Source organism: Microcebus murinus, chromosome 4 (assembly GCF_040939455.1).
Source record: "Microcebus murinus isolate Inina chromosome 4, M.murinus_Inina_mat1.0, whole genome shotgun sequence".
In the NCBI taxonomy this organism is placed as follows: Eukaryota; Metazoa; Chordata; class Mammalia; order Primates; family Cheirogaleidae; genus Microcebus; species Microcebus murinus.
The window spans coordinates 16,774,456-16,799,898 of NC_134107.1; the positions used below are offsets into that span (position 1 = coordinate 16,774,456).

The 25,443-nt window shown below is 38.4% G+C and overlaps 1 protein-coding gene, 1 non-coding gene and 1 pseudogene across 2 annotated transcripts; 1 reads left to right on the top strand and 2 right to left on the bottom strand.

Annotated features, from left to right (window-relative positions):
* Nucleotides 1–402: 402 nt before the first annotated feature.
* Nucleotides 403–1,362, top strand: LOC105863125 (olfactory receptor 5AP2-like). The gene has a single exon (XM_012749879.3). The coding sequence runs from the start codon at nt 403–405 to the stop codon at nt 1,360–1,362; it is 960 nt and encodes a 319-aa protein (XP_012605333.1).
* A 4,053-nt stretch (nt 1,363–5,415) lies between these two features.
* Nucleotides 5,416–5,558, bottom strand: LOC142870709 (U4 spliceosomal RNA). The gene has a single exon (XR_012919056.1). It is a non-coding gene; the product is annotated as a U4 spliceosomal RNA (small nuclear RNA).
* Nucleotides 5,559–18,604: 13,046 nt separating this feature from the next.
* On the bottom strand, nt 18,605–18,687 carry LOC142870710 (uncharacterized; annotated as a pseudogene).
* Nucleotides 18,688–25,443: the final 6,756 nt, after the last annotated feature.

Below are 25,443 nucleotides of genomic sequence, written 5' to 3' on the forward strand. Positions count from 1 at the left end.
AAGACAAGCCTGTGTAAGAGTGAGACCCCGTCTCTACCAAAAATATAAAAAGTTAGCCAGGCATGGTGGTGCACACATGTAGTCTCAGCTACTCAGGAGCTGAGGCAGGAGGATCGCTTGAGCCCAGGAGTTTGAGGTTGCTGTGAGCTAGGCTGATGCCCACAGCACTCTAGCCCAGGCAACAGAGTGAGACTCTGTCTCAAAAAAATAAAAAAGAAGAAGCCAGATGCAAAAGTCCATATATTATATAAATCCATTAATATGAAATGTCCAGAATAGGCAAATCCATAGAGACAGAAAAGACATTAATAGTTGCTAGGTGTTCTCCCTCATCGTACCTTGCACAGGATGGACATGCTCTAGTAACACTGCTTGAGTGATTATCAATTGTCACCTCTGCAGATGACACCCGGAGAACTAGCCCTCATCAGCGGCAACCACACTCCAGTTACCAAGTTCATCTTGCTGGGATTCTCCAATTATCCAGACTTCCAGGAGCTTCTCTTTGGAGGCTTCCTGCTCATCTATGCCATCACAGTGGTGGGCAACCTGGGAATGGTGGCACTCATCTTCCTAGATGCCCGTCTCCATAGCCCCATGTATTTCTTCCTCAGTGTCCTCTCCTTCCTTGACGTCTGTTACTCTTCCGTGATCACACCCAAGCTCTTGGTCAACCTTCTGGCCTCTGACAAGTCCATCTCTTTCAAGGGCTGTGTAGTCCAGATGACCTTCTTTGTAATGCATGCGACAGCTGAGAGCTTCCTGCTGGCCTCCATGGCCTATGACCGCTTCATGGCCATCTGCCAACCCCTCCATTATGGTTCTATCATGACCAAGGGGACCTGTCTCCAGCTGGTGGCTGTTTCCTATGCCTTTGGTGGAGCCAACACCGCTATCGAGACTGGGAATGTCTTTTCCCTGCCTTTCTGTGGACCCAACAAGGTAACACACTACTTCTGTGACATAAAACCCCTTCTCCAGCTGGCCTGTGCCAACACAGCCACAGCAGGAGTGGTCCTTTACGTCTTCTCTGCTCTGGTCACCCTCCTGCCTGCTGCAGTCATCCTCACCTCTTACAGCTTGGTCTTGGTGGCCATTGGGAACATGCGCTCAGCAGCTGGGCGGAAGAAGGCCCTCTCCACATGTGCCTCCCACTTCCTGGCCATTGCTGTTTTCTATGGCACTGTAGTCTTCACCTATGTCCAACCCCATAGATCCACTAACAATACCAATAGCCAAGTAGTGTCCGTCTTCTACACCATCATAATTCCCATGCTCAACCCCTTCATCTATAGCCTCCGCAACAAGGAGGTGAAGGGCGCCCTGCAGAGGAAGCTCCAGATCAACATCTTTCCCTGCTGAGCCCCGCAAGGTTGTTTGTTGCAAAGAGAAAGACATAGCATCTTCCAAATCACGTTATGAATTGACCTAACCAAGACCAGCCCTGGTTTTGACGGAAGTACTAGAAGTAAAGGAGAAACAGCAAATATCCTTTGCAGTTAACAAAACGTCTTCTTAGTCACTACGATATTGAATTCTCACCACCACATTGTGAGACAGCCATTGTTACAATGATCCTATTTTAAAAATGAAGGATACAGGACTCAGAAAAAATAAGTCAATTACCGAAAGTCATACAGTTAGTGAGAGAATGAGTATTTGACATCAGGGCTTCTACATCGAGACCAGAGATATTGCAAATATATCACAGCCACGACTTAAGTGTCTATTGGCAGCTCATCATAACTTGCAAGAAACATCAGACAAAGCACAACACAATCACTTCTGTTTTGCCACTGATTTAGTGGGCTGGGAGTGGGCAATAAATGACTCAGTCCTTTTTTCCTCTTGTAAAAAGAAAGATAAACAGGATAGAGATGTCCTTATTTCTTATTGCAACTACGGTGTGCTGAGCTGTCTCAGTATAACATCAGGATCCAGAGAGATCTTTCCTTGTACACCTGTATCCTAGCCAGATGTATGTGCCTGTCTCATAATTCTCAAGGGTGTGTGTGTGTGTGTGTGTGTGTGTGTGTGTGTGTGTGTGTGTGTGTAATTAGGCAGTTATAGCATTATTTTAGACACTATGCTTTAGGAAACTGATTCAAATTTTTTTTATATTTAGCCCAAGTGTCTTTAAATATACCTGTCATATGGTAAGTATATACGTTTTAGAGAATCACATTAATGAAGAAGCTAGGCCAGGCACGGTGGATCACACCTGTAATGCTAGCACTCTGGGAGGCAGAGGCAGGAGGATTGCTTGAGGTCAGGAGTTTGAAACCAGCCTGAGCAAGAGCGAGACCCCTGTCTCTACTATAAAAGAAAGAAATTAATTGGCCAACTAATATATATAGAAAAAATTAGCCAGACGCGGTGGCACATCCCTGTAGTCCCAGCTATTTGGGAGGCTGAGGCAGCAGGATTGCTTGAGCCCAGGAGTCTGAGGTTGCTGTGAGCTAGGCTGACGCCACGGCACTCACTCTAGCCTGGACAACAAAGCGAGACTCTGTCTCAAAAAAAAAAAAAAAAAAAAAAAGAAGAAACTGAACGTGAAGACCTAAATCAGGGTTGAACATTGGATTGGAAAGCATGCTGTTAAACTAACACAAAGTCCTAATCTGAACTAAATTGGCTTCAGCCTGGATTTTGGATTATTTAAAAGCTTTTTTTCCATCTATATCTTAAGAAAATTATTCTAAATACAGGAAATCTTGCTATACAAGTAAATCTATCACAGTATCATGTGTGAAAAAAAAATTGAAAACAACCTAAATGTTCAAAAGAGAAAAGGGATTTAATGATTCATCTCTTAGATGGATTATGATGCAACCATTAAATATTATGCTTGTAGGCCATGCGTAGTAGCTCACACCTGTAATGACAACACTTTGGGAGGCTGAGGCAGGAGTATTGCTTGAGGCCAGGAGTTCAAGGCTGCAGTGAGCTACGATCAGGCCACTGCACTCTAGCCTGGGCAACAGAGTAAGACCCCATCTCTAAAAAAAAATTTTTTTTAATTATGCTCATGAAAACTATGTAATAATATGAAAAACAGCAGGCTAAAACAGCTAGAGTACAATCACAACACTGTAACAAAAATGAGTAGTGGAAAAGCACACAAAAATATAAACGAAGTTTGTGTTAGAAGGATAGAACAATGGGAAAAAAATGTTTTCCTATTTTTCTCAAAAATTTTCCAAAATTTTTTAATTAGCATGTTTGATTTTGATACTTTATTCTAAAAATGAATAATTTTTAAAATCCTTTCCATGAAGCTGAGTGTGAAAATTTCTCACTTTTGTCTTTTTTCATTCAGCAAATATTTACCAAATTCCTCCTGTGCTCCACCTTCTCCTAACTTATCAACTAAGTTTTTAGTGCATGCCTGCAGTTGAGGTCAGGACTAGGACACTGTGATAAAGAGAATTAGTAAAAATTAATCTAATTCATTCATCTGGAAAAATATTTACTTATAGGCCCTAGGTGGATTAACAGAACACATATTAGGCAGATAGTTTATGCTACAGTAATAAATAAACCCCAAAACATCAGTATCTTCATACCACAAAGGTTTTTACCTATGCTGAATTTGAGACATATCAGATGACCGTCCAGGGAAAGTTATTCAGCTAGTGACTCCGTATCGGAGCCCCTTTCAGAACTTGCAATGCCACCATGTCACTCTGGGCACTCCTAGCTTTTAGTAATGGGAGAAATGGTCAAAGTCACGTAGAATGTTTTTAAGGACTTGGCCTGAGGTTGGCTCATATCATTCAACCTATGTGTCATTGGCTTGAAACCAGTCTTACAGGCTCAACATAGAAGCAAAGGAGACTGGAAATATAGTCTTCTTTTTCACCAAAGAGAGGAAAAAGAAATATGATTTAGCAAACACATAGCTTTGTCTATAACTGGCCAACTGGACACTTGGGTAGGCTGTCATCTATAAGGGATATTAAAACATCACTTGAATAAATCAAGAAATCAAATGCTGGTTGATGCTCATGTTTCTACATAATTGAGGTATACCATTTCCTTGGGTGAAAATTTTAAAACATTCTTTGCCTGGTCTCTGTTGAGTATTTTCGAATACACACCCAAGTTGTGTGGTGCCACTACAAGCAGAAAAACTAACTCTGAGACCAGTTAGTTGATGGTTGCCTGAAGTTGGAGGTCACAGCTACCCTGAATTCTAAAACTAAATAACACATATCACAGTGATATTTACTATGAGTGATTTTTGTCCAAGGTTAAACCCTATGATGTATTACCCAAGAAGTGGTACACACACAAACACATACATTTCCTGAAGACAGAATTTTAAAAAACACACCAAAAAAAACACTTTAAAAACATGAAAGTCAGAAAAAAAATGCACATATGATGTGACTGTACTATACAATTTAATAGAGGATAATAGAGTAACCATCAGTTGCTATCCACCTCAACTATATAGATATTGAACAAATATTAACAGAGTTTCAATCTGAAGAATGATAAATTATTATCCCGCCCCATTCACTGCTGTAGCCCCCGTGTGTAGAGCAATGCCTGGCACATCATAGGCACTAAATAAATGTCTGTTCCATAAATGAACGAACAAGCATTTACATGGTATTTTCCTTGGGCCAATAGAACTGTCACCACCTGAGAGCTTTTAAGAAATGTATTAATAGAATCTGGGGCCTCACCCCAGACCTACTGGATCAGAATCTGCATTTTAACAAGATCTCCGGGTGATTTGTGTGCACATTAACGTCCGAGAAGCACTGATCCATACGACTCAATCTGTTACCTATTTTTAAATATAGTTTTAATTATGTTTTAAAATATTTTTAAATATACATGAAGACAAAGACAGAGATGAGGACCACAAAGATGACAAAGAACTAAAACCAAATCCAGATATTTACACTCAAATCCCATGGGATTTTCACTACACCATGCCTCATGCCTTTGCCCCAAGGCAGTAAATGTACGGACTCCAGTGAATTTATCCATTTCTTTCTTTCCCTCCCTCCCTTCTTTCCCAGTCTCACTCTGTCCCTCTGAGTGCAGTGGCGTTATCATAGCTCCCTCCAACCTCAAACTCCTGGGCTCAAGCAATCCTCTTGCCCTGGCCTCCCAGAGGGCTAGGATTACAGGCATGAGCCATGGTGCCCAGCCTGAATTTATCCATTTCTAATGATCACGCTGCAACTGGATGGACCAAAGCCCATGATAAAAATAGATAAGCTATTAGAAATTTCAGTGGCTTGATCATTTTTATCTAGAAGAGAGAGTGTGGTTAGAAAACTTCATATTTCAGAAGAGAGAGTGTGGTTAGAAAAGTTATTTTCTTATTCAGACAATATCTGCCTTTAATAATACATAATGCTTTCCTGAAGAATGTTTTGGAAAGTGGAATGGCTAAAATTTGAACTTCATACTTAAATATTTTATTTGGTGGGAGAAGGAGAAGGAAGCGAAGAAGGGAGGGGGATTTAGTTTTCAATTAGCAATGATCTCACCTTGGATAAACCTCACTGGCCGCGGTACTGCCACCGTGCAAAGCTAAGGGAGGGGGAGTTAATCCAGAAACCCGAAGAAAAAAGTCATGAAGTCTCAAAACACGCTATTAATGCTTAATCTGATTTTACATCAGAATGTTACACACTGTATAAAGAATATCTGAACTATTAAAAACATTGTACTTTATTCCCAATGGTACAATGTTTTAAAAAAAAAAAAATAAAATAAAAATAAAAATAAAAACATTGTACTTTAAATATTGACAATAAAATTTAATTTTCTGGTGTAACCTCACAACTCAAATTTCTTCTTCATCCAGTTTACTTGAAATGGTATTTGGCACATTCCCTGAGATCAGGGGTTATAGAGCACAAAGGAGTAAGGATGGGACGGAAAGAGCCACTGCCTGGTCCTCTTGTCCAACGTATGCTGGCATTTCCACCCTTATTTCCATTTGGTTTCCAATGGCCAAACCATGAAGACCATAGTCATGACCCCACGTCCCAAAAGGACAGCTTCTCTAGGCTCTCAGCTCCTCCCCGTCCCTCTCAGAGCACACTGAACACAGCTGCCCATTCGCCCATGGCACACCGGGTCGATGGGAAGCTTGTCCCAGCCCTGTCGCCTGGCCCTGCCACACAGCCGTTTCTTCTCCGCGGACCCTGCACTTGGAGAGGAGCAGAAGCTCTAGGGAATGGGCCACAGGACTCCTCCCTCGGGACTCACCAGACTCAAAGCTCACTTCCCCTCTATCTTCACTTTAGGAGCCTAGGGAATTTTTATCTAGCCCCGTTTAAGAGAAAGGAAGGCACTGGAAAAACTAGCTTTAACTGATCAGATATTCTGTGATCGTATGCCCCGTAGTTAAGGCTTGAGTTTATTCCCTGGGTTATTGATGGTTCTGGCTTTTGAAGTTCAAAAGCATTTTAATCACAAAGGTTTTATCTCTGCCTTGAGTTTCCAAAACATATTTTAAACCTCAAAGGCCAGGGACTGACTTCTTTGGTATCTGCACTATGCTACAACAACCCTACCCTGAGGCATGGCTGCCAAGAGGTCAAGTTTGAATATGGAAGGACTACTGGATAAAAAATATATATATATATGTTATCTGAAAAACATTTCGGTCTATCAAAATAATACTCTCTTACACATAATTGTAAAGATTCACCCATGTGCTTTATCACAATGCCTTTTTAGCCACAAACTTTGCCAATGTATTTATAATAATTTGTACACGTGTTATAAGTTTTGTTGTTTTCCTTTATAATTGAACATAGTTGTCAGACTTGCTTCAATTCAATAAGCCTCAAATTTACTGTTTTTGGCATACTAAATGATATCTTCCTTTGTCTCAATTGTAAAATCATTAACATCAACACTTTATTTTTCCATATTCCAGTATTCCTTTATAAATAAGGGCAAATATCCAGTAAAATGCTCAAATAATTGCACAAACATTGCCATATTTAGATGGCAATACTGCTAAAATAAAACTATTGGCTGGCAGACAGCAGTGCCATAATATAACTTGAAATAGCTTTTTGTCTACTGAAATAAGAAAGTCAGAATTTGCTATAGAAGAGAAGTATAGAAGTATTGATGTATAATATATGAAAATGATAGTCATACAAAAGTTTATAATTACCTATATTTTAATTCATTGATTTTTGTTCACCTTCATTTATCTTTATATCTCTTTTATTTTATTTTATTTTACTTTTGAGACAGAGTCTCGATTTGTTGCCCAGGCTAGAGTGAGTGCCGTGGCGTCAGCCTAGCTCACAGCAACCTCAAACTTCTGGGCTCAAGCGATCCTACTGCCTCACCCTCCCAAGTAGCTGGGACTACAGGCATGCGCCACCATGCCCGGCTAATTTTTTCTACATGTATTAGTTGGCCAATTAATTTCTTTCTATTTATAGTAAAGACAGGGGTCTCACTCTTGCTCAGGCTGGTTTTGAACTCCTGACCTTGAACAATCCGCCTGCCTCGGCCTCCCAGAGTGCTAGGATTACAGGCCTGAGCCACCGTGCCCGGCTTACATTTCTTAAATATAAACAATTATAATAATTATATTTGTAACAGCTTTATTAAGATACAATTCATGGGGGAAGAGGGGGAATGGGCATTTATTGAAACCTTAAAATCTGTACCCCCATTATATGCCAAAATAAAAAAAAAAAGAAAAGAAAAAAAAGATACAATTCACAATCCCTATAATTTCACACATATAAAGTGTACAATTCAATGATTTTTGGCATACTTATACAGCTAGGCAACCGTCACCACAATTTTAGAGGATTTTCATCACCCCAAAAAGGAATATTTTCATGTACCCATTAGCTGTCATCCTCCACTCCCCTTAGGCCCTTCAGTCCTTGGCACTCAGTAATCTTTCTGTCTCAATAGATTTGCCTATTCTGAACATTTTATATGGATGGAACCATAAAATATGTGTTTGTGACTGGCTTCTTTCACTTAGCAAAATGGTTTTTTAAATTTTTTATTTTCAATCCTCCATGTGGTAGCATAGCAAAATGTTTTCAAGGTGCATCCATGTGGTAGCTTGTATCAATACCTCATTCCTTTTCATGCCCGAATAATATTCCACTGTATGGATATACTACATTTTATTTATCCATTTAGCAGTTAATAGACATTGGGATTGTTTCCACCTTTGGCTATTATGAATAATGCTGCTATGAACATTCATGCACAAATTTTTGTAAAAACATGTATTTTCAATTAACTTTTTTATAGCTAGGAGAATTGCTAGGTCGTAGGCAAACTCTATGTTTAATTTTATGAGGAATGGATTTCCTATCATACTGATTTCCAAAGTAGCTACATCATTTCACATTCCCAATAGCAGTGTATCATGGTTTCAATTTCCCCACATCCTCACCAACACTTGTTATTATCTGTCCTTTGTTATTATAAATATTCTGATGGACATGAAGTGGTATCTTATCATGGTTTTGATTTGCATATTCCTGATGACTAAAAATCTGAAGTACCTTTTCATGTGCTTATTGGCCATTTCTATATCTTCTTTGGGAAAAAATGTCTATTCAGATCCTGTCCCCATAATTAATTGGGTTGTCTTTTTATTATTGAGTTGTATGAGTTCTTTATATAGTCTAGATACAAGTCCTCTAACAAACATGTGATTTTCAAATATTTCTCCACTTCCATAAGCTGTCTTTTCATTCTTTTGGTAGTGTCCTCTGATGCCCAAAAGTTTTTAATTTTGATGAAGTCCAATTTTCTATTGCTATGGACTGAATTGTGTCCCTCCTCAAAATTCGTATGTTGAATTCCTAACCCCTGATGTAATGGCATTTGGAGATGGGGCCTTTGGGAGATAATTAGGTTTAGATGAGGTCATGAGGATGAGGCCCTCATGATGGGATCAGTACCTTTATAAGAGACAGCAGAGAGTTCTTGCTCTCTCTCTCCCATGTAAGGACACAGTGAAAAAGTGACTGTCTTCAAGCCAGGAAGAGAGCCCTCACGAAAACCTAATCACACTGGCGCCCTGATCTCAAGTTTCTAACTTCCAGAACTAGGAGACAATAAATTCTGTTGTTTTAGCCACCTAGGCTATGGTATTTTGTTATGGCAGCTTGAGCTAAGACTTCTGTTTTTTCTTTTATTGTTCATGCTTTTGGTGTCATATCTAAAAATTCATTACCAAATATGTCATGGAGATTTAACTCTTGTGTTTTTTTCCTAACAGTTTTATAGTTTTAGCTCTTACATTTAGGTCTTTGATCCGTTTTGAGTTAATGTTTATATGTAGTGTGAGGTAGGGATCAAACTTATTATTTTGCATGTGGATATCTGTTTGTCTCAGCATCCTTTGTTGAAGAGACTATTTTCTTCCCATGTCAAAAATCAATTGTCCATATATGTACGGGTTTATTTTTATACTCTCAATTCTATTCCATTTAGTCCATTCTTATGTCAATTTCACACTGTCTTCATTACTATAGCTTTGTAATAAGTTTTGAAATTGGGTAGCATGAGTCCTACAACTTCTTTATTCTTTTTCAAGATTGTTTTGGCTATTCTGGGTCCTTGGAATTTCCATGATTTTAGGATCAGCTTCTTTATTTCTGTCAAGAAGCCAGCTTGAATTTTGATAGGGACTATGTTGAACCTGTAGATCAATTTGAGGAGTATTACCATCTTTAAAATATTAAACCTTTCTACTCATGCACGTGGGATGTCTTTCAATTTATTTATATTTTATTTTTTTATTTTATCAAATTATGGGGGTACAAATATTGATAGGGTTACATATATTGCCTCTGCCATTCCTCCCCCCCCCGTCCCCCGCCTTACCAAAACATCAAGCATGTCCTACCCCCAGGTGGTGCACATCGCACCTATTTTGTAAGTATAAATACTTCCCCTCCTACCCCCTCCCATCTGCCCACCACCCGATAAAAGGTTTTTTTTTCTTTTTTTGACCTTTGGGTTACATCGTATATCTTTGCCTTTCCCTAGGAAGGGTTAGAAGTATTCACTCCCCACCCCACCCCACCCCGACAATGCTCCTCACAACCCTAAGATGTGTATCTCCCCCTCCCCCAAACCCTGGTGGGCACTATCACCATTTGAGCACCATAGTTTTAATCAGTCAGATTGTCTTTTCTTTCTTTCAACAATGCTTTATAGTTTTCAGAGCTTAAATTTTGTGTTACTTTTATTAAATTTACTGCTAAGTATTTTTAATACTACCATAAATAAAAGTTTTAAAATTTTTATTTTCGGAATAGTCATTGTAAGTGTATAGAAATACAAGGAAATCTGTAACTGATTGTGATCAATTAATTGTAAACGCCACTGAACTTGGACCAGCTGAAATACAACTGATTTCTAACAACTTTGTTTCGATATAATTCACATACCATACAATTCACCTATTTAAAGTATACAATTTAATGGTAGAAATACAACTGATTTCTGTATATTCTATATCCTGCAAACTTGCTGAGCTCATTTATTAGTTCTAATAGTTTTTCAGTGGATTTCTTAGGATTTTCTATATTCAAGATTATGTTCCCTATGAATAGAGGTAGTTTTACTTTTCCCTTTTCAACCTGATTCTGTTTTATTTGTTTGTTTGTTTTGCCTAATTGCCCCGAATACAAACTCTAATACAATAGAGGTGGTGAGAGCAGACACTCTTTTTGTTTCTGATTTTAGGGAGAAAGCAATTAGTTTCTCCCTATTAAGTATGATGTTAGCCATAGGCTTTTTGTAGATGCCCTTTAACATGTTGAGGAAATTCTCTTCTATTCTTAGTTTGTTGAGTGTTCTTATCATAAAAATGTGTTGGAGTCTCACAAATTTTTTTCTGCATCTATTGGGCTGCATCTATTATTTTTGGAGTTTTTTTTCCTATTGATTTTTGGATGTTAAACCAATCTTACATTCCTGGGATAAGTTCAACTTGCTCATGATGTACAATCTTTTTTATATATTGCTGTATGCTGTTTGCTAGTATTTTGTGGAGAATTTGGGGTGCTATATTCATAAAATATATTGATCTGTAGTTTTATTTTGTCTGGTTTCGGTATCAGCACAATACTGACCTCATAGAATGAGTTGAAAAGTGTTCACTCCCGATTTATTTTTTGGAAGAGTTTGTGAATATTGCTATTAATTCTTCTTTAATGTTTGCTAGAGTTTGCCAGAGAATCAAACAACGTAGGTTTGAAGGAAGGGAAAAAAGGATTTACCAGAAAAGCAATCTAGTCCTGAAATTTTCCTTGTAGGCAGTTTTTGATTACTTGTTCAATTTCTTTACTTGATAAAAAGATAAGAAATGAAAGAAGAAATTTTCTATTTCTTCTTGAGTTACTTCTGGTAGTTTGTGTCTTTCTAGGAATTTAAATATCATCTAAATGATCTAATTTATTGTCATACTATTGTTTATAGTATTACTTTATAATCCTTTCATTTTATTATGTCAGTAGCGATGTCTCCTCTTTCATTTCTGATTTTAGCAATATGAGTCTTCTTTTTTCCTGGATTAGTCTAGTTAAAAAGTTTGTTGATTTTGTTGATCTTTTCAAGGAACTAAATTTTGGGTTTGTTGCTATTTTTCTCTATTGTTTTTCTGTTCTCTATTTCACTAATTTCCACTCTAATATTTATTATTCCCTTTCTTCTGCTTGCTTTAGGTTTGGTTTGAGCTTCCTTTTCCTTAAATGTCTTAAAGCAAAAGGTTAGGTTATTGATTTGAGATCATTCTTTTGTCTTTTTGTTTTTTCCTTCTCCTTTGCTGGCAAAGTACATACTTCTTTTATAAATAGGTGTTTATAGCTAGAAAGTTCCCTTTAAGTACTGCTTAAGTCATATATCCAATAAGTTTAGTTATATTTTTCATTTTTATTCATCTTAATGAATTTTCCAATTTATCAATTTATTTCCAATTGATATTTCTTCTTTGACACATTATTGAATGTATTAGTTTCCATGTATTTGTGGATTTCAAAAATTTCTTTCAGTTATTGATTTCTCATCTCATGCTATTGTGATTTTTGTTTTTGTTTTTTCAGCTCTACATACAGCAGATGCTACTGTGATTGAAGAACATATTTCAAAGAATTTCAATCCTTTTAAATTTATTGAGGTTTGTTTTATGGTCTACCATATGGTTTATCTTGGAGAATATTCCATGTGAACCTGAGAAAAATTCATATTCTGCTACTCTTGGACAGAGTGTCTGTTAAGATTATAGTGTTCAAATCTTCTATTTCCTATGGATCTTCTACTTGTCCCACCTAGTATAAAAAGTAAAGTACTGAAGTCTCCAATGACTATTATCAAATTGTCTGTCTCTCCCTTCATTTCTGTCAGTTTTTGTGCCATGTATTTTGGGACTCTGTTGTCAGGTATATATATGTTTATAATTGTTATGTCTTCCTGATAGATTGGCCCTCTTGTTATAAAAAATGTCCCTCTTTATCTCTAGTAACATCTTTTGTTTTAAAATCTATTTTGGGCCGGGCGCTGTGGCTCACGCCTGTAATCCTAGCTCTTGGGAGGCCGAGGCGGGCGGATTGCTCAAGGTCAGGAGTTCAAAACCAGCCTGAGCAAGAGCGAGACCCCGTCTCTACTATAAACAGAAAGAAATTGATTGGCCAACTGATATATATATATAAAAAAAAAAAATTAGCCGGGCATAGTGGCGCATGCCTGTAGTCCCAGCTACTCGGGAGGCTGAGGCAGAAGGATCACTCAAGCCCAGGAGTTTGAGGTTGCTGTGAGCTAGGCTGACGCCACGGCACTCACTCTAGCCTGGACAACAAAGTGAGACTCTGTCTCAAAAAAAAAAAAAAAATCTATTTTGTCTGATATCATCATAGCCACAATAGATTTCTCTGAAGCTCTATTTATTTTTCTTCATTCTTTTTTTCTCTTTGTTCATTGGATTTCATAATCTCTATTGATCTGTCTTCGAGTTCAGTTCTTTCTTCCGCCAGTTCAAATCTACTATTGAGTCTATCTAGTGGGTTTGTTTAAATTATAGTTATTGAACTTTTCAATTCCACAAATTCCATCTGATACTTCTTTATAACTTCTACCTCTTTATTTATATTCTCTACATAATAAAACATTATCATCATATCTTCTTTTACCTCTTTAAGCATGGTTTCCTTTAGTTCTTTGATAATGGCTACTTTGAAGTCTTTGTTAATTCCAACATCTGTCCCTTTCAGAGACAGTTTCCACTGGCTGCTTTTTATACTGTATATGGGTCACACTTTCCTTTTTCCCTGAATGCTGCATAATTTCTGTTGAAACTGAATACTTCTGATAATATATTGCAGAAACTCTGGATACCAGTCCCTCCCTCTGTCTCTAGTGCTCGTTGCTGTCTGCCTATTTGTGTATTGACTGGCTGGACTGCTTAATGACATCTATTTCCCTCATACTGTGAAGCCTCTGATGTTGCTCCTCAGAGGGTGCAGCATTGGGCGTGTATACAATCACCCTAGGATGTCAGTGATGTTATTTTAGCAGGGCTGTCTTCTGCTGTCTCTTCCCTTTATCACTCCCAGCTCTAAGGCTTCATTAATTGCCAACTAATTGCTCTATTATTTATGATAATACCCTGTCACATAGACTGCTCCACAGCTGATCCAATTAAATTAAGATTCCTTTGCAGGGGTAGTTTTAAAGATTGATGTTTGAGGTTTGTTCTCTCCAGGAGGGCTCTCTTCTTAGCTGTCCTTTTTCTGATTCTCTCCAGTAAAACTAGTTGGTCCATGGCTTAGCTTCTCTCTCTCATGAAGCTACCAGGCTCCTCTCAATATCTCACTAACAAACCCACCATTGCTTTTTTGAGAGCACCCTTAGACTTGAACTTACCTACCTTCTATTTCAAATAAAGTCTGTTCCTTGAGGGAGAACTTTAGAGTTCTCTGTTTAGAGCCTGCCTCTCCCCCTAGGCAAAATGTCAGAGCCACAGTTCCAGAGCTGGGGGTAGGGGAGTGAAGAAAGTGGTATACTTCTCTTTGGGTGACATCCCTGCTTTAGGCAAATTACTTTTCCATCTTTCAACCCCTCACTCTACTCCTTGACTATAAGCCCCCACATGTCCTTGTAATCAGAATTGAGCTCAGTTCTATACTGAAGTTGCTTTCCCTTATTGCAACAGTACTGAATAAAATCTGTCTTTACTGCCTTTACCTAGTGTGTCCAGCTCTATATCTATTTAACACTTCTCACACAGGTGTTCCAGAAGTGGAATCTCACATAATTTTTTGAACACTCCATGTCATATATAGTTTCTAAGTCCACAAATCATGGAATGAAAAAGTTACAAATTGTCAAATGCATTACAAGAGTAATATATATATATATAGCTAAAATATTTCTAGTTGTACTGTGTAATACTAGAGTGTTACATAAAGTATTACATTTATTTTCATTTCCTTCCAAATACCATCCTGATGTCCATCTCTCCATTCCTGATGCCTGTCACAAAAGCTTTCCCCTGTGATTTTAAAGTCTCCAGAATTATGCATGCCTGCAGTTACTATCTCTATAATTTCTCTGCAGGTTTCTTATTTTTCTTCTCAGCATATCATTAGCTACCAGAGGCACAGACATGCAGCTTAACTCATGTTAATGGTTGGATCAGAAGCACAACAGTGTCAAGTGGCTAAAAATATATAGCAAATATCTGAGACTTGTCAACATATGTGGCATAATCAAACTCCCAGATTCTAGGCTAGACCCACCAAGTGAGCTCTGCATCCTTCAATACATGCTAATAATCCAAGGTAGTCACACAGGATAAAAGTAGAAGTATGACCCCATAGAACTTACCGAAACTGAGAAAAATAGCCTAATTCATTGGCAGGATGTAAGCAAGAAGTTTTAAAGAACAACTCTGAATGATGTTCATTCAAAGAGGCTAAGGGAGCCTGACAGAGCACTAATCCCACTTTTCCCTAATTTATGATAGGACTCCCCTTTCTTCTCTGCCTTTGGAATAGGCACAGGTTTTCAGAATATAGTGCAAGTGAGGGCAGAAGTTGGAGAGAATAAGCCTAGGGCTGTTATTAGACTTTTCTGGTAAGAATCACAAATGCTAACCATGTTTCCTTTACATCACTGCCATGTGATCAAAGCGGGACCAAACTGCAGCATGATATAATGTAAGATTTGCTTGATCAAACAGTTCCAATTTTTGAAATCTACACTGAGCTTCTTCCACACACATGCAGATACAGCTGAAATGATTTTCAATGAAACACCATTTGAAAGAGCAAAAATTTCAGACAACCAAAATGTCCATCAATAGGGGAAAGATTAAATAAATTTAGTGGGGCCATATAACAGAATACTATGCACAGGGATTGATAGGCACAGATGTTCAAATTATATTAAGTTGCAGGACAATACACACAGAACCATCGCTATTTGTTTAAAAAAGAAAAGAAAGGGAGTGAGGGAACTGTTATGTAGTGGTATCTCTCTTTATGCCCATAAATACACAGCAGGGGTTCTGAATGAAACTCTTAATAGCAAATATTATTCTGTGAAAAATAAAACTGGAGTGGGGGTGGAGAGGGAAAAGGGAAGACTTTGATGCCTTATTTACTTCTTTGTTGTTTAAATTTCCTACTCATTAAAAAAAAAGTAACTAAGTAAGAAAAACCACTGACATCAGACAGAACTGAGGAGGAAATTCAGCCCTGCCACTTACTGTGTGGCCTTGCACAAGTCTATCCTCTCTGTCTCAGTTTCATCCCATACATTAAAGATATTAGCATCAACCTCCTAGAATGGTGTGTCACCTAACTGGGATAAGGTATGAAAAGGTTTCTATTACATTTTCTGGCATACAGTTAGAACGCAGTAAATCTCAGTAAATGTTCCCGTCCCTTCTGAGTAGATGATTCTGTATTGGGATTTGAAGGGCACTGGGAATGCCTCCTCCTAACACTGGCACTACAAAATATACTACTACTACTAACAAAAATTAATGTGTATTGAGCTCCCACCAGGTGTCAGTTACTTGTCCAAGTGCTTTACATGTTGTCTCTCATTTAAACCCCACAACAACCCTATGAGATAAGGCAGCGTTATCATCCCCAACATTACGAATAAGGACATAGTAAAAATTTAGGATCAAGTTTTCGCGACTCCAAAGTTTGCATTTTTTTTTTTTTTTTTGAGACAGAGTCTCACTCTGTTGCCCAGGCTAGAGTGCTGTGAGTGGCATCAGCCTACCTCACAGCAACCTCAAACTCCTGGGCTCAAGCGATCCTCCTGCCTCAGCCTCCTGAGTAGCTGGGACTACAGGCATGGGGGTAATTTTTTATATATATATTTTTAGTTGTCCACCTAATTTGTTTCTATTTTTTTTTTTTAGTAGAGGTGGGGTCTTGCTCTTCCTCAGGCTGGTCTTGAATTCCTAAGCTCAAACGATCCTCCCACCTAGGCCTCCCAGAGTGCTAGGATTATAGGTGTGAGCCACCACACCCAGCCTATGTAGATAACTTTTATTTTTTTTTTTTTTTTTTTTTTTTGAGACAGAGTCTCGCTTTGTTGCCCAGGCTAGAGTGAGTGCCGTGGCGTCAGCCTAGCTCACAGCAACCTCAAACTCCTGGGCTCGAGTGATCCTTCTGCCTCAGCCTCCCGGGTAGCTGGGACTACAGGCATGTGCCACCATGCCCGGCTAATTTTTTTTATATATATATATCAGTTGGCCAATTAATTTCTTTCTATTTATAGTAGAGACGGGGTCTCGCTCTTGCTCAGGCTGGTTTTGAACTCCTGACCTTGAGCAATCCGCCCGCCTCGGCCTCCCAAGAGCTAGGATTACAGGCGTGAGCCACAGCGCCCGGCCGATAACTTTTAAATGTATAGTCTACTCTATCTTTTCCTTCTTTATTCTGTCATTTAAAAGTTTATAAGTTAAAAAAAAATGAAAATACCAGCCTTGACCAGAAGAAAATATTTGCAAAATAATTATTTGATAAAAGATTGGTATCCAGAATATGTGAAGAACTCTTAACACTCAACAATAAGAAAACAAAACTCCAATTTAAAAATGGGCAAAAATGGCAAGGCACCATGGCTCATGCCTGTAAATCCTAGCACTCTGGGAGGCCGAGGTGGGAGGATCATTTGAGCTCAGGAGTTCAAGACCAGCCTGAGCAAGAGCAAGACCCTGTCTCTACTAAAAATAGAAAGAAATTAATTGGCCAACTAAAAATATATAGAAAAGATTAGTCGGCCATGGTGGCGCATGCCTATAGTCCCAGCTACTAGGGAGGCTGAGGCAGGATTGCTTGAGCCTAGGAGTTTGAGGTTGCTGTGAGCTAGGCTGATGCCATGGTATTCTAGCCTGAGCAACAAAGTGAGACTCTGTCTCAAAAAAAAAAAAAATATATATATATATATATAACAGTAAAAAAGATCAATGGTTGTCAGGGAGTTAGGGGAGGAGATGGAGGAAGAAATGAATAGGTGGAATGCAGGAGATTTTTAGAGAAGTGAAACTACAATCAGCTCTCTGTATCCATAGGTTCAGCATCAGCAAATTCAACCAACTGTGGATGAAAAATATTAGGGAAAAATATTAAAAATAACAATTAAAAAATACAAATTTAAAATTATTTGCCCATTTCTAATTGGGTTGTTTTCTTATTGTTTAGTATAGCAACTATTTACATAGCATCTAGATTTTTTTTATTGATACAATATATTAGGTATTAATCTAAAGTATACAAGAGGATGTGCATAGATTATATGCAAATACTACATCATTTTATATAAGGAATTTGAGCATCCATAGATTTTGGTATCACCAAGGGTCCTGAAACCAATGCCCCATGGGTACTGAGGAATGGAGGATTCTGTATCAGACTGTAATGGTGGATACAGATCATTATACATTTTTCAAAACCCATAGAATGTATAACAGAGTGAATCCTAATGTATACTATGGACAGTAGTTAATAATAATGTATCAATATTGGCTCATCAATTGTTAACAAATGTACTACATGAATACAAGATGTTAATAGTAAGGAAAATTTGAGGGGAGGGGGACATATATATAGGAATCCTGTATCTGCCACTTAATTTTTCTGTGACTCAGCCCGGCACGGTGGCTCACACCTGTAATCCTAGCACTCTGGGAGGTCAAGACGGGAGGATCTCTCAAGATCAGGAGTTCGAGACCAGCCTGAGCAAGAGCAAGACCTCATCTCTACTAAAAATAGAAAGGAATTCATTGGCCAACTAAAAATATATAGAAAAAAATTAGCCAGGCATGGTAGCACATGCCTGTAGTTCCAGCTACTCAGGAGGCTGAGTCAGGAGAATCGCTTAAGCCCAGGAGTTTGAGGTTTCTGTGAGATAGGCTGATGCCACGGCACTCTAGTCCTTGCAACAGAGAGAGACTCTGTCTCAAAAAAATAAAAAATAAAAAAATTTCTGTGACTGCTTCAAAAAATAGTCTATTAATTATTTTTTTAAAGTTGACAAGGTCTTCTCTCCTAAATTTAATATTCAGGTTTTTTCTTGTTAAATGTTACCTTTTTATTTTTTAATTTATTTTTTTTTTATATATAGCAATAATCACGCCTCGGATAAACCTCATTGGCTACGATACTGCCACTGTGCAAAGCTGTTATCTTTTTAAATTTAAATAAATGTAGCATATGACATGATGGGAAAAATATCTAAAAAACAATTTTCTCCTATTTGTTAACACCATCATCCCAACACTATCTATTGACTTCTCTTCTGGCATTAATTTGTGATGTTTTACCATAGTCTTGGGTACAGTAGGACCTATTTCTGTGCTATTCTATTTAACATTTTGAATTACAACTGATCTCACCACCCAAGAAGTTTATCTTTATCCTTAGCTTCCTATGTCCCTGACTTCTGCAGTGAACCTTAAAATGATTCCATTTCCTTTCAGATCATATGCAGTTTCACTTAATGATGGAGATGCTGTGAGACATTTAAAGAGTAAAGCCACCCTTGAATGGGGGTGGAGGGAGGCTGGGAGAGGGGCGCGTTAAGAGCTGAGGGTCCAGAGTTGGCCAACAAGGACTTCTACTTACCAAGAGAAAATTTTATTCCAATTTTGAGACGGGAACAGCATGGAGAAAAAAATAACAGCAGTAGTTTCAGAAGCGAAGGGGCCAGAGGGGAAATAATAGCAGCCATAGCAGAAAGAACAAGAACAAAGGAGGCAAGTCTCCGGAGAGTTTAGAACACCAATGGCAAACTGGGTCGGGGTTCAAACTCTGTCATAATTATTACTCAAGCCTGAATAGCCTCAGAGAGGATGCGGCACACAATTGAAGAGTTATGCTTCCAGTATGAACAAAATAGATCTCCCTCCTCGGGGCGAGAAATTGTTTCCATTTATCCTCTCTTCTCAACCCTATTTACCCACCTTCATTGTAATATCTTGCTTAAGTGCAAACCCTTTCAAGCATTTTTTATATGCAGTACAACTTCTAAGTGTGGTGAGACAGACATTCCCATTGATTTTGACCCAGCAATTCCTATTCTAAGAAAAGAATCCAGAAGAAAAAGATTTAGGCACAAAGATGTTTATTATAGCATATTTATAATACTATATATACATAGGTATTAAACTTAAGTATCCAACAACTGAGCAAAAGTTAAATAAATCATGGTATATCCATTTGATTAAATATCATGCAGCCATGAAAAAAAATGATTTTGAAGAATTGGGAAATGTTATAAAACAATGTTAGACAAGAAGAGCAGGTAACCGTGTTGTATATATTGTATAAGCTCTATTATGTTGATTTAAAAAAATAGACAAGCACTAAACGGAAGGATGCCAAAATATTAATAATGGTTGCCTCTGGATGGCAGGACCCAGGATTACAATTGACTTACCCTCTGCTTTGAAAAAAAAAAAAAAAAAAGTGACTTTTCGTACTTTCTCAATTGTTTTCAATTATTACATTTAAAAAAACTTTTTATAGCCAGTGAAAAGAATCAGTTAAAAGGAAGTTACCCAATATGACCTCCTCTGCTCTGTCATCAGTTATGAACATCAAGGTAGCTGGACCTGCTAGGATGCAGGTAACTGCAAACCTTTTTTTACTGTATCCCTCTACCCTGCTTACAAGGTACTCTAACTCTGGACTGTTGGCTATCTCACAGGAATAACACACCTGAGATGAGGCAAACGTGCAGAAGCACAAGACATCTTGCATAGGTAGGACTCTGCAATTCCACAACAGGGAAAGTTCCAGTCTGGATTGGGGGAAGATGAGCACAGACAGAATAGATGAGAGATGGATAGAAGGGAGGGAGGAAGCATGGCTCTCCGGGAACATAACTTGGCTCTCTGAATTTAGAATTATGCCTGGAGGTAAAGAAGATCTGGGCCCGTCGTCAGACTCTAGAGCTTCTCCAAGAGGCTTCATTTCAGCCCTAGAGGAAAGTAGTCGTTCTCTTTAGATGAGGACAAGGACTCTGGAGTTTGAATCCCTGTAGCCACAGTTAATTGGCTAAGAGAGGAAGATGAGATAGACTATGAAGATAAACTGAGTCTTTACAGCAGAATTTCTCAAATTATAGTGAACTTAAATATTACCAGACAGACTCTTTAAATTGCTGAGACTACCACCAGAAATTCTAGGAATACTGCATTTTTACCAAGCAACTTTCTGCCCCCAAGTCTTCCTGATGCATTAAAATTGCAATAGCTTTAAAATTTTAGAGACTCTCATTGTAGGCAAAATACTACGTAAGTGCATTTTCTGGAGATGATCCATAACGATCATCAGATTTTCAAGAAGTTTCATAATTCAAGAAGGCTAATAACTGTCTTGGTAAGCACGAAAGGTTAGAAGTAAAGAGGCCTCATTCGAGCATCAAGACGGAAGGGCAAGGGCAAGGTTAAAAAAACACACACACTCAAGGATATACCTCAATGATTTTCATCTAAAAGTCTGGAATGTTAATAGCTCATTTTTATTAGCCACAAGCAACTTGGTGCATGAGTGTCCATGTGCTTTAAAGGCACAGGGGCAAGTGAGACATTGGCTCTGAGGGAGATCAATAGGAAGGAAGGTCAGTGGATTTTCCTAGTTGGATAAGACTCCAAGGTTTTGGAGAACAGAGGGGGAAAAAAGATGCTTAAGTGTTGGGGCTTTACAGTCTGGAGTTTAGGCATCTATAAGAAGGTAGAGTTCTGTCAAGTAGATGTGGTGGTGCCTATTGAAATCAGCTAAGAGGCAGGAGCAGTGTTGATAGAAGGGGTCCCTGTGAGCCCAAGCAGCTGGCATCATTCCCTACCTCCCCACATTATCAGTCATGGTGCACAGAACAGATGAGAGCCTCTGACCAAAGAAGATGCTGAGACGGCAGCAAGAGGGATGTGAGTTCTCCTGGTGGTCTGCCAAGAGTCAGACAGGAGAGAAGGGAGCTGGGTTCCTGCTTGTACTACAGCAGGTGCTCAGAGGGACTGGCTTTGTTGTTACCAGGAGCAAGCATATTTCTATACACCCTTTCTTGTCCTTCCTAAGACTGTGGCCTGGAAAACGTTAAATTATCGTAAAATGTTTACCTCCTGGACCAAATCTTCCTTAGCTAAATTCCTCTCAAAACACATGTATCGGCCGGGCGCGGTGGCTCACACCTGTAATCCTAGCACTCTGGGAGGCCGAGGCAGGCGGATTGCTCAAGGTCAGGAGTTCAAAACCAGCCTGAGCGAGACCCCGTCTCTACCATAAAAATAGAAAGAAATTAATTGGCCAACTAATATATATAATATAAAAATCAGCCGGGCATGGTGGCTTGTGCCTGTAGTCCCAGCTACTCGGGAGGCTGAGGCAGGAGGATCGCTTGAGCCCAGGAGTTTGAGGTTGCTGTGAGCTAGGCTGACGCCACGGCACTCACTCTAGCCTGGGCAACAAAGCGAGACTCTGTCTCAAAAAAAAAAACAAAAAAAAAAAAACCACATGTATCATTCATTTGCAATGTTGCAATGGCCTCCCAGCTGATTTCTCTACCTCCAATCTTCATGTTTCACACATAGCCCTGTCTACTCTTCCCGAGCTACTCAGAAACAAATTTCCTCATCATAACATCTCATCCATTAAAATTTCAGTACATTTCTCAAAATGACAAGGAATTAATTATAACCTGCAATATCTCTACCACATCCAAAAATAATAACAGTCATCGCTAAGTAACATCAAATATCCAGTGTTCAAGTTTCCAGTTGTCTCATATTTCTTTTATATCAGGATCCAAATAAGAACCATGCTTTGAGATTGATAGTTTTCTTTTGATCTATAGGTCTCCTTCCATTTACTTATCTTGCAATTAATTTATTAAAGGAATTGGGTCATTTGTAATTCCCTCTATTTTGCTAATTACATCCTAATGGTATAGTTTATTTCCCACAACCTCTGTACTGCCTATAAAATAGTGGTTGGATCTAGAAGCTTGATTAGACTCAGGCTTGATTTTTTTTTAACTACTTCATGGGTGATCTCTCTCTCTCTGTTATGTTAGCAACTACTACTTCTTGGTGATGTCTCTTTTTGTGCCATTAGCAGCTATTGATGCTCAATGCTTGAGATCCATTCATTAGGGATTGCAAAATGGTGACATTCTATTTCAATCACTGCCTTGTTTATTAGATGAAACGTTTCTATAAAGAGAAACTTCCCCTTGCCTACTTGGGTATCTAGTGAACCATATTCTTTTTACACCTCTGTACGTTTGTACATTATTCTGTCTGACTTGAATGACTTCACATCTTCTCCGACTGGTAGAATCCTAACTAACCTTTCAAAGCAACCTAAATATCACCTCAGTAAAGCCTTGCCCTCCCTCCTGGCAGAGTTTATTGCCTCCATCCCTGGAATTGGAGCTACTCCAAAATAGGAACAGTGTTAGGCTCTAGCATCTGTATAGTTATTGGACAAATAATTGCAGAAATGAACAAAATATAATCATGTACCACATAACAATGTTCCAGTCAACCATGGACCACATATATGACAATGGTCCCATAAGATTATAATGGAGCCAAAAAATTCCTATCATCTAGTGACATCAAAGCTATTGTAACGTTGAGGCAGAAGTACAATGCATTACTCATGTGTTTGTGGTGATGCTGGTGGAAGCAAACCTGCTATGCTGTCAGTCATATAAAAGTATATAGCATATACAAATGTGAAGAATGTGGCAAAAAAAAAAAAAAAAGTATATAGCATATACAATTAAGTACATAATACTTAATCATGATAACAAATGACTATGCTAATATTTATCATACTATACTTTTTATTGTTAGAGTGTATTCCTTCTACTTAAAAAAAAAGTTACCATTGACAATCCTGACCCTTTATAGACCTAGGCTAATGCATGTGTTTTTGTCTTAGTTTTTAACCAAAGTTTAAAAAGTAAAAAAAAAAAAAATTTAAATATAAAAAGAGTATACAATAAGGATATAAAGAAAATATTTTTGTACAGCTATACAATGTTTGTTTTTAAACTAAGTGTTATTAATGAGTCAAAAAGAGTTTTTTAAAAATTTAAGTTTATATATTTAAAAAATTACAGAGGCCCGGTGTGGTGGCTCATGCCTGTAATCCTATTACTCTGGGAGGCCAAGGCAGGACTGCTTGAGATTAGGAGTTTGAGACCAGCCGAGCAAGAGCAAGACCCCATCTCTACTATAAATAGAAAGAAATTAGCCAAATAACTTTAAAATAAATAATTTTAAAAATTAAAAAGAAAAAAGAAAAAGTTACAGTAAGCTAAGGTTAATTTATTATTGAAGTAAAATTTTTTGTAAATTTAGTGTAGCCCTAGGCCTTCATAGTCACTCACTGGTCACTCACTGATGCACCTAGAACAACTTCCAGTCCTACAAGCTCTGTTCATTGTAAGTACCCTATAAAGGGATACCATTTTTTATCTTTTATACCATATTTTTACTGCATCTTTTCTATGTTTAGATACACAAATACTTGCCATCAAATTAAAATTACCCACAGTATTCAGTACAGTAGCATGCTGTACAGGTTTGTAGCCTATTGGGCTATACCATAGCCTAGGTGTATAGTAGGCTATACTGTCTATGTTTATGTAAGTATACTCTATGGTGTTCAAATAACTGTCTCTATCATTAAGGGAGGTATAACTGTAATAAAGGAGTCAGAGTTTCACTTTAAAAAGTCAGTTTCACTTAAGTGGCACTACATAGATTGCAGGTTACAACACCACTGGCAATGATCTCATCACTAGAATGAGTTACTAGAATTTAAGACACTCTACAGGAAGTAAAGGTGAAGTCAGAGCCGAGTTACCAAATGTTCACAGTCAGACATTAAACAGGTCCACAGAGGAGAGCTGGGGGCTCAAAAGTACAGAGAGAACATGGTAAGAAGCAGCTGAGCCAGGGGCCTCCCTAGGAATTCCACCAGCAAGTTAGAGGCAGGTTGTAGCCATCACACTGCTGGCTAGGACTCAAAGCCAATGGCATCCCACTTCCTGTCTCTGCACTCACTTCACACAGTGCCACACCTGTAAGGTTTAGGGATGGCAGGCAGAGCATCCCCTATTTTCAAATGAATACAGGTTTAAAAAGCCAAAAATCTGTATTATGTTCTGAGGCAAGGGGGGTGATGCTTAGCACCTCTACACAGGAGCACAGAACAGCAGAAAGTATATTTCCAAATCCTCTAGGCAGGAGAGGTGAGGTGAGGAGGAGGACAGGCTGAACCATCGAAGAGGCTGGGACAGAGTGGCCATACTGTCTGCGCATCCTAACCACAGATCATGGGCTCTGGACTGAGGTTCCATACTGGAAGAAAGGTCTCCTGAGGTAGTGGGCTGTAGGGTTCCATATTGACCACAAAAAGGTAGCCCACAGCAGGAAGATACCAGGCCTAAACAAAATTATGGCAGAGACTTACAATAGTAAAATAGGCAATCATGAGAAAAATAGAATATACCTATATATGCAGTAGAGTATAAAGATGTCCATGATGTATTTTGGGGTGGGGGGGAGAATGCAGAATATGAATATCATGCATAAAATAATTCCATTAGAAATAAGTCTATATTGTATAAGCACACAGAGATGATATCTGGAAAGATATGCAATACATGATTAATAGCAGTTATCTCTGGGGAGATGCCATAAAAGAGAGGGTGGAATTTTAATTCTATAATCTGCTGTATTAAATTTTATTTAAAAAAAAAGTCCTATAGGCTCTTAAAATTATTTATTTTAGAGACAGGATCTTGCTCTGTTGCCTAGGCTAGAGTGCAGTGGTCTAATCATAGCTTGCTGTAACCTCAAATTCCTGGACTCAAGTGATCCGCCTGCCTCAGCCTCCTGAGTAGCTGGGACTATAGGCGTGC

What these genes read in the sequence shown, in the direction of transcription:
- LOC105863125 (XM_012749879.3), top strand. Translation starts at nt 403, where the DNA reads ATGACACCCGGAGAACTAGCCCTCATCAGCGGCAACCACACTCCAGTT.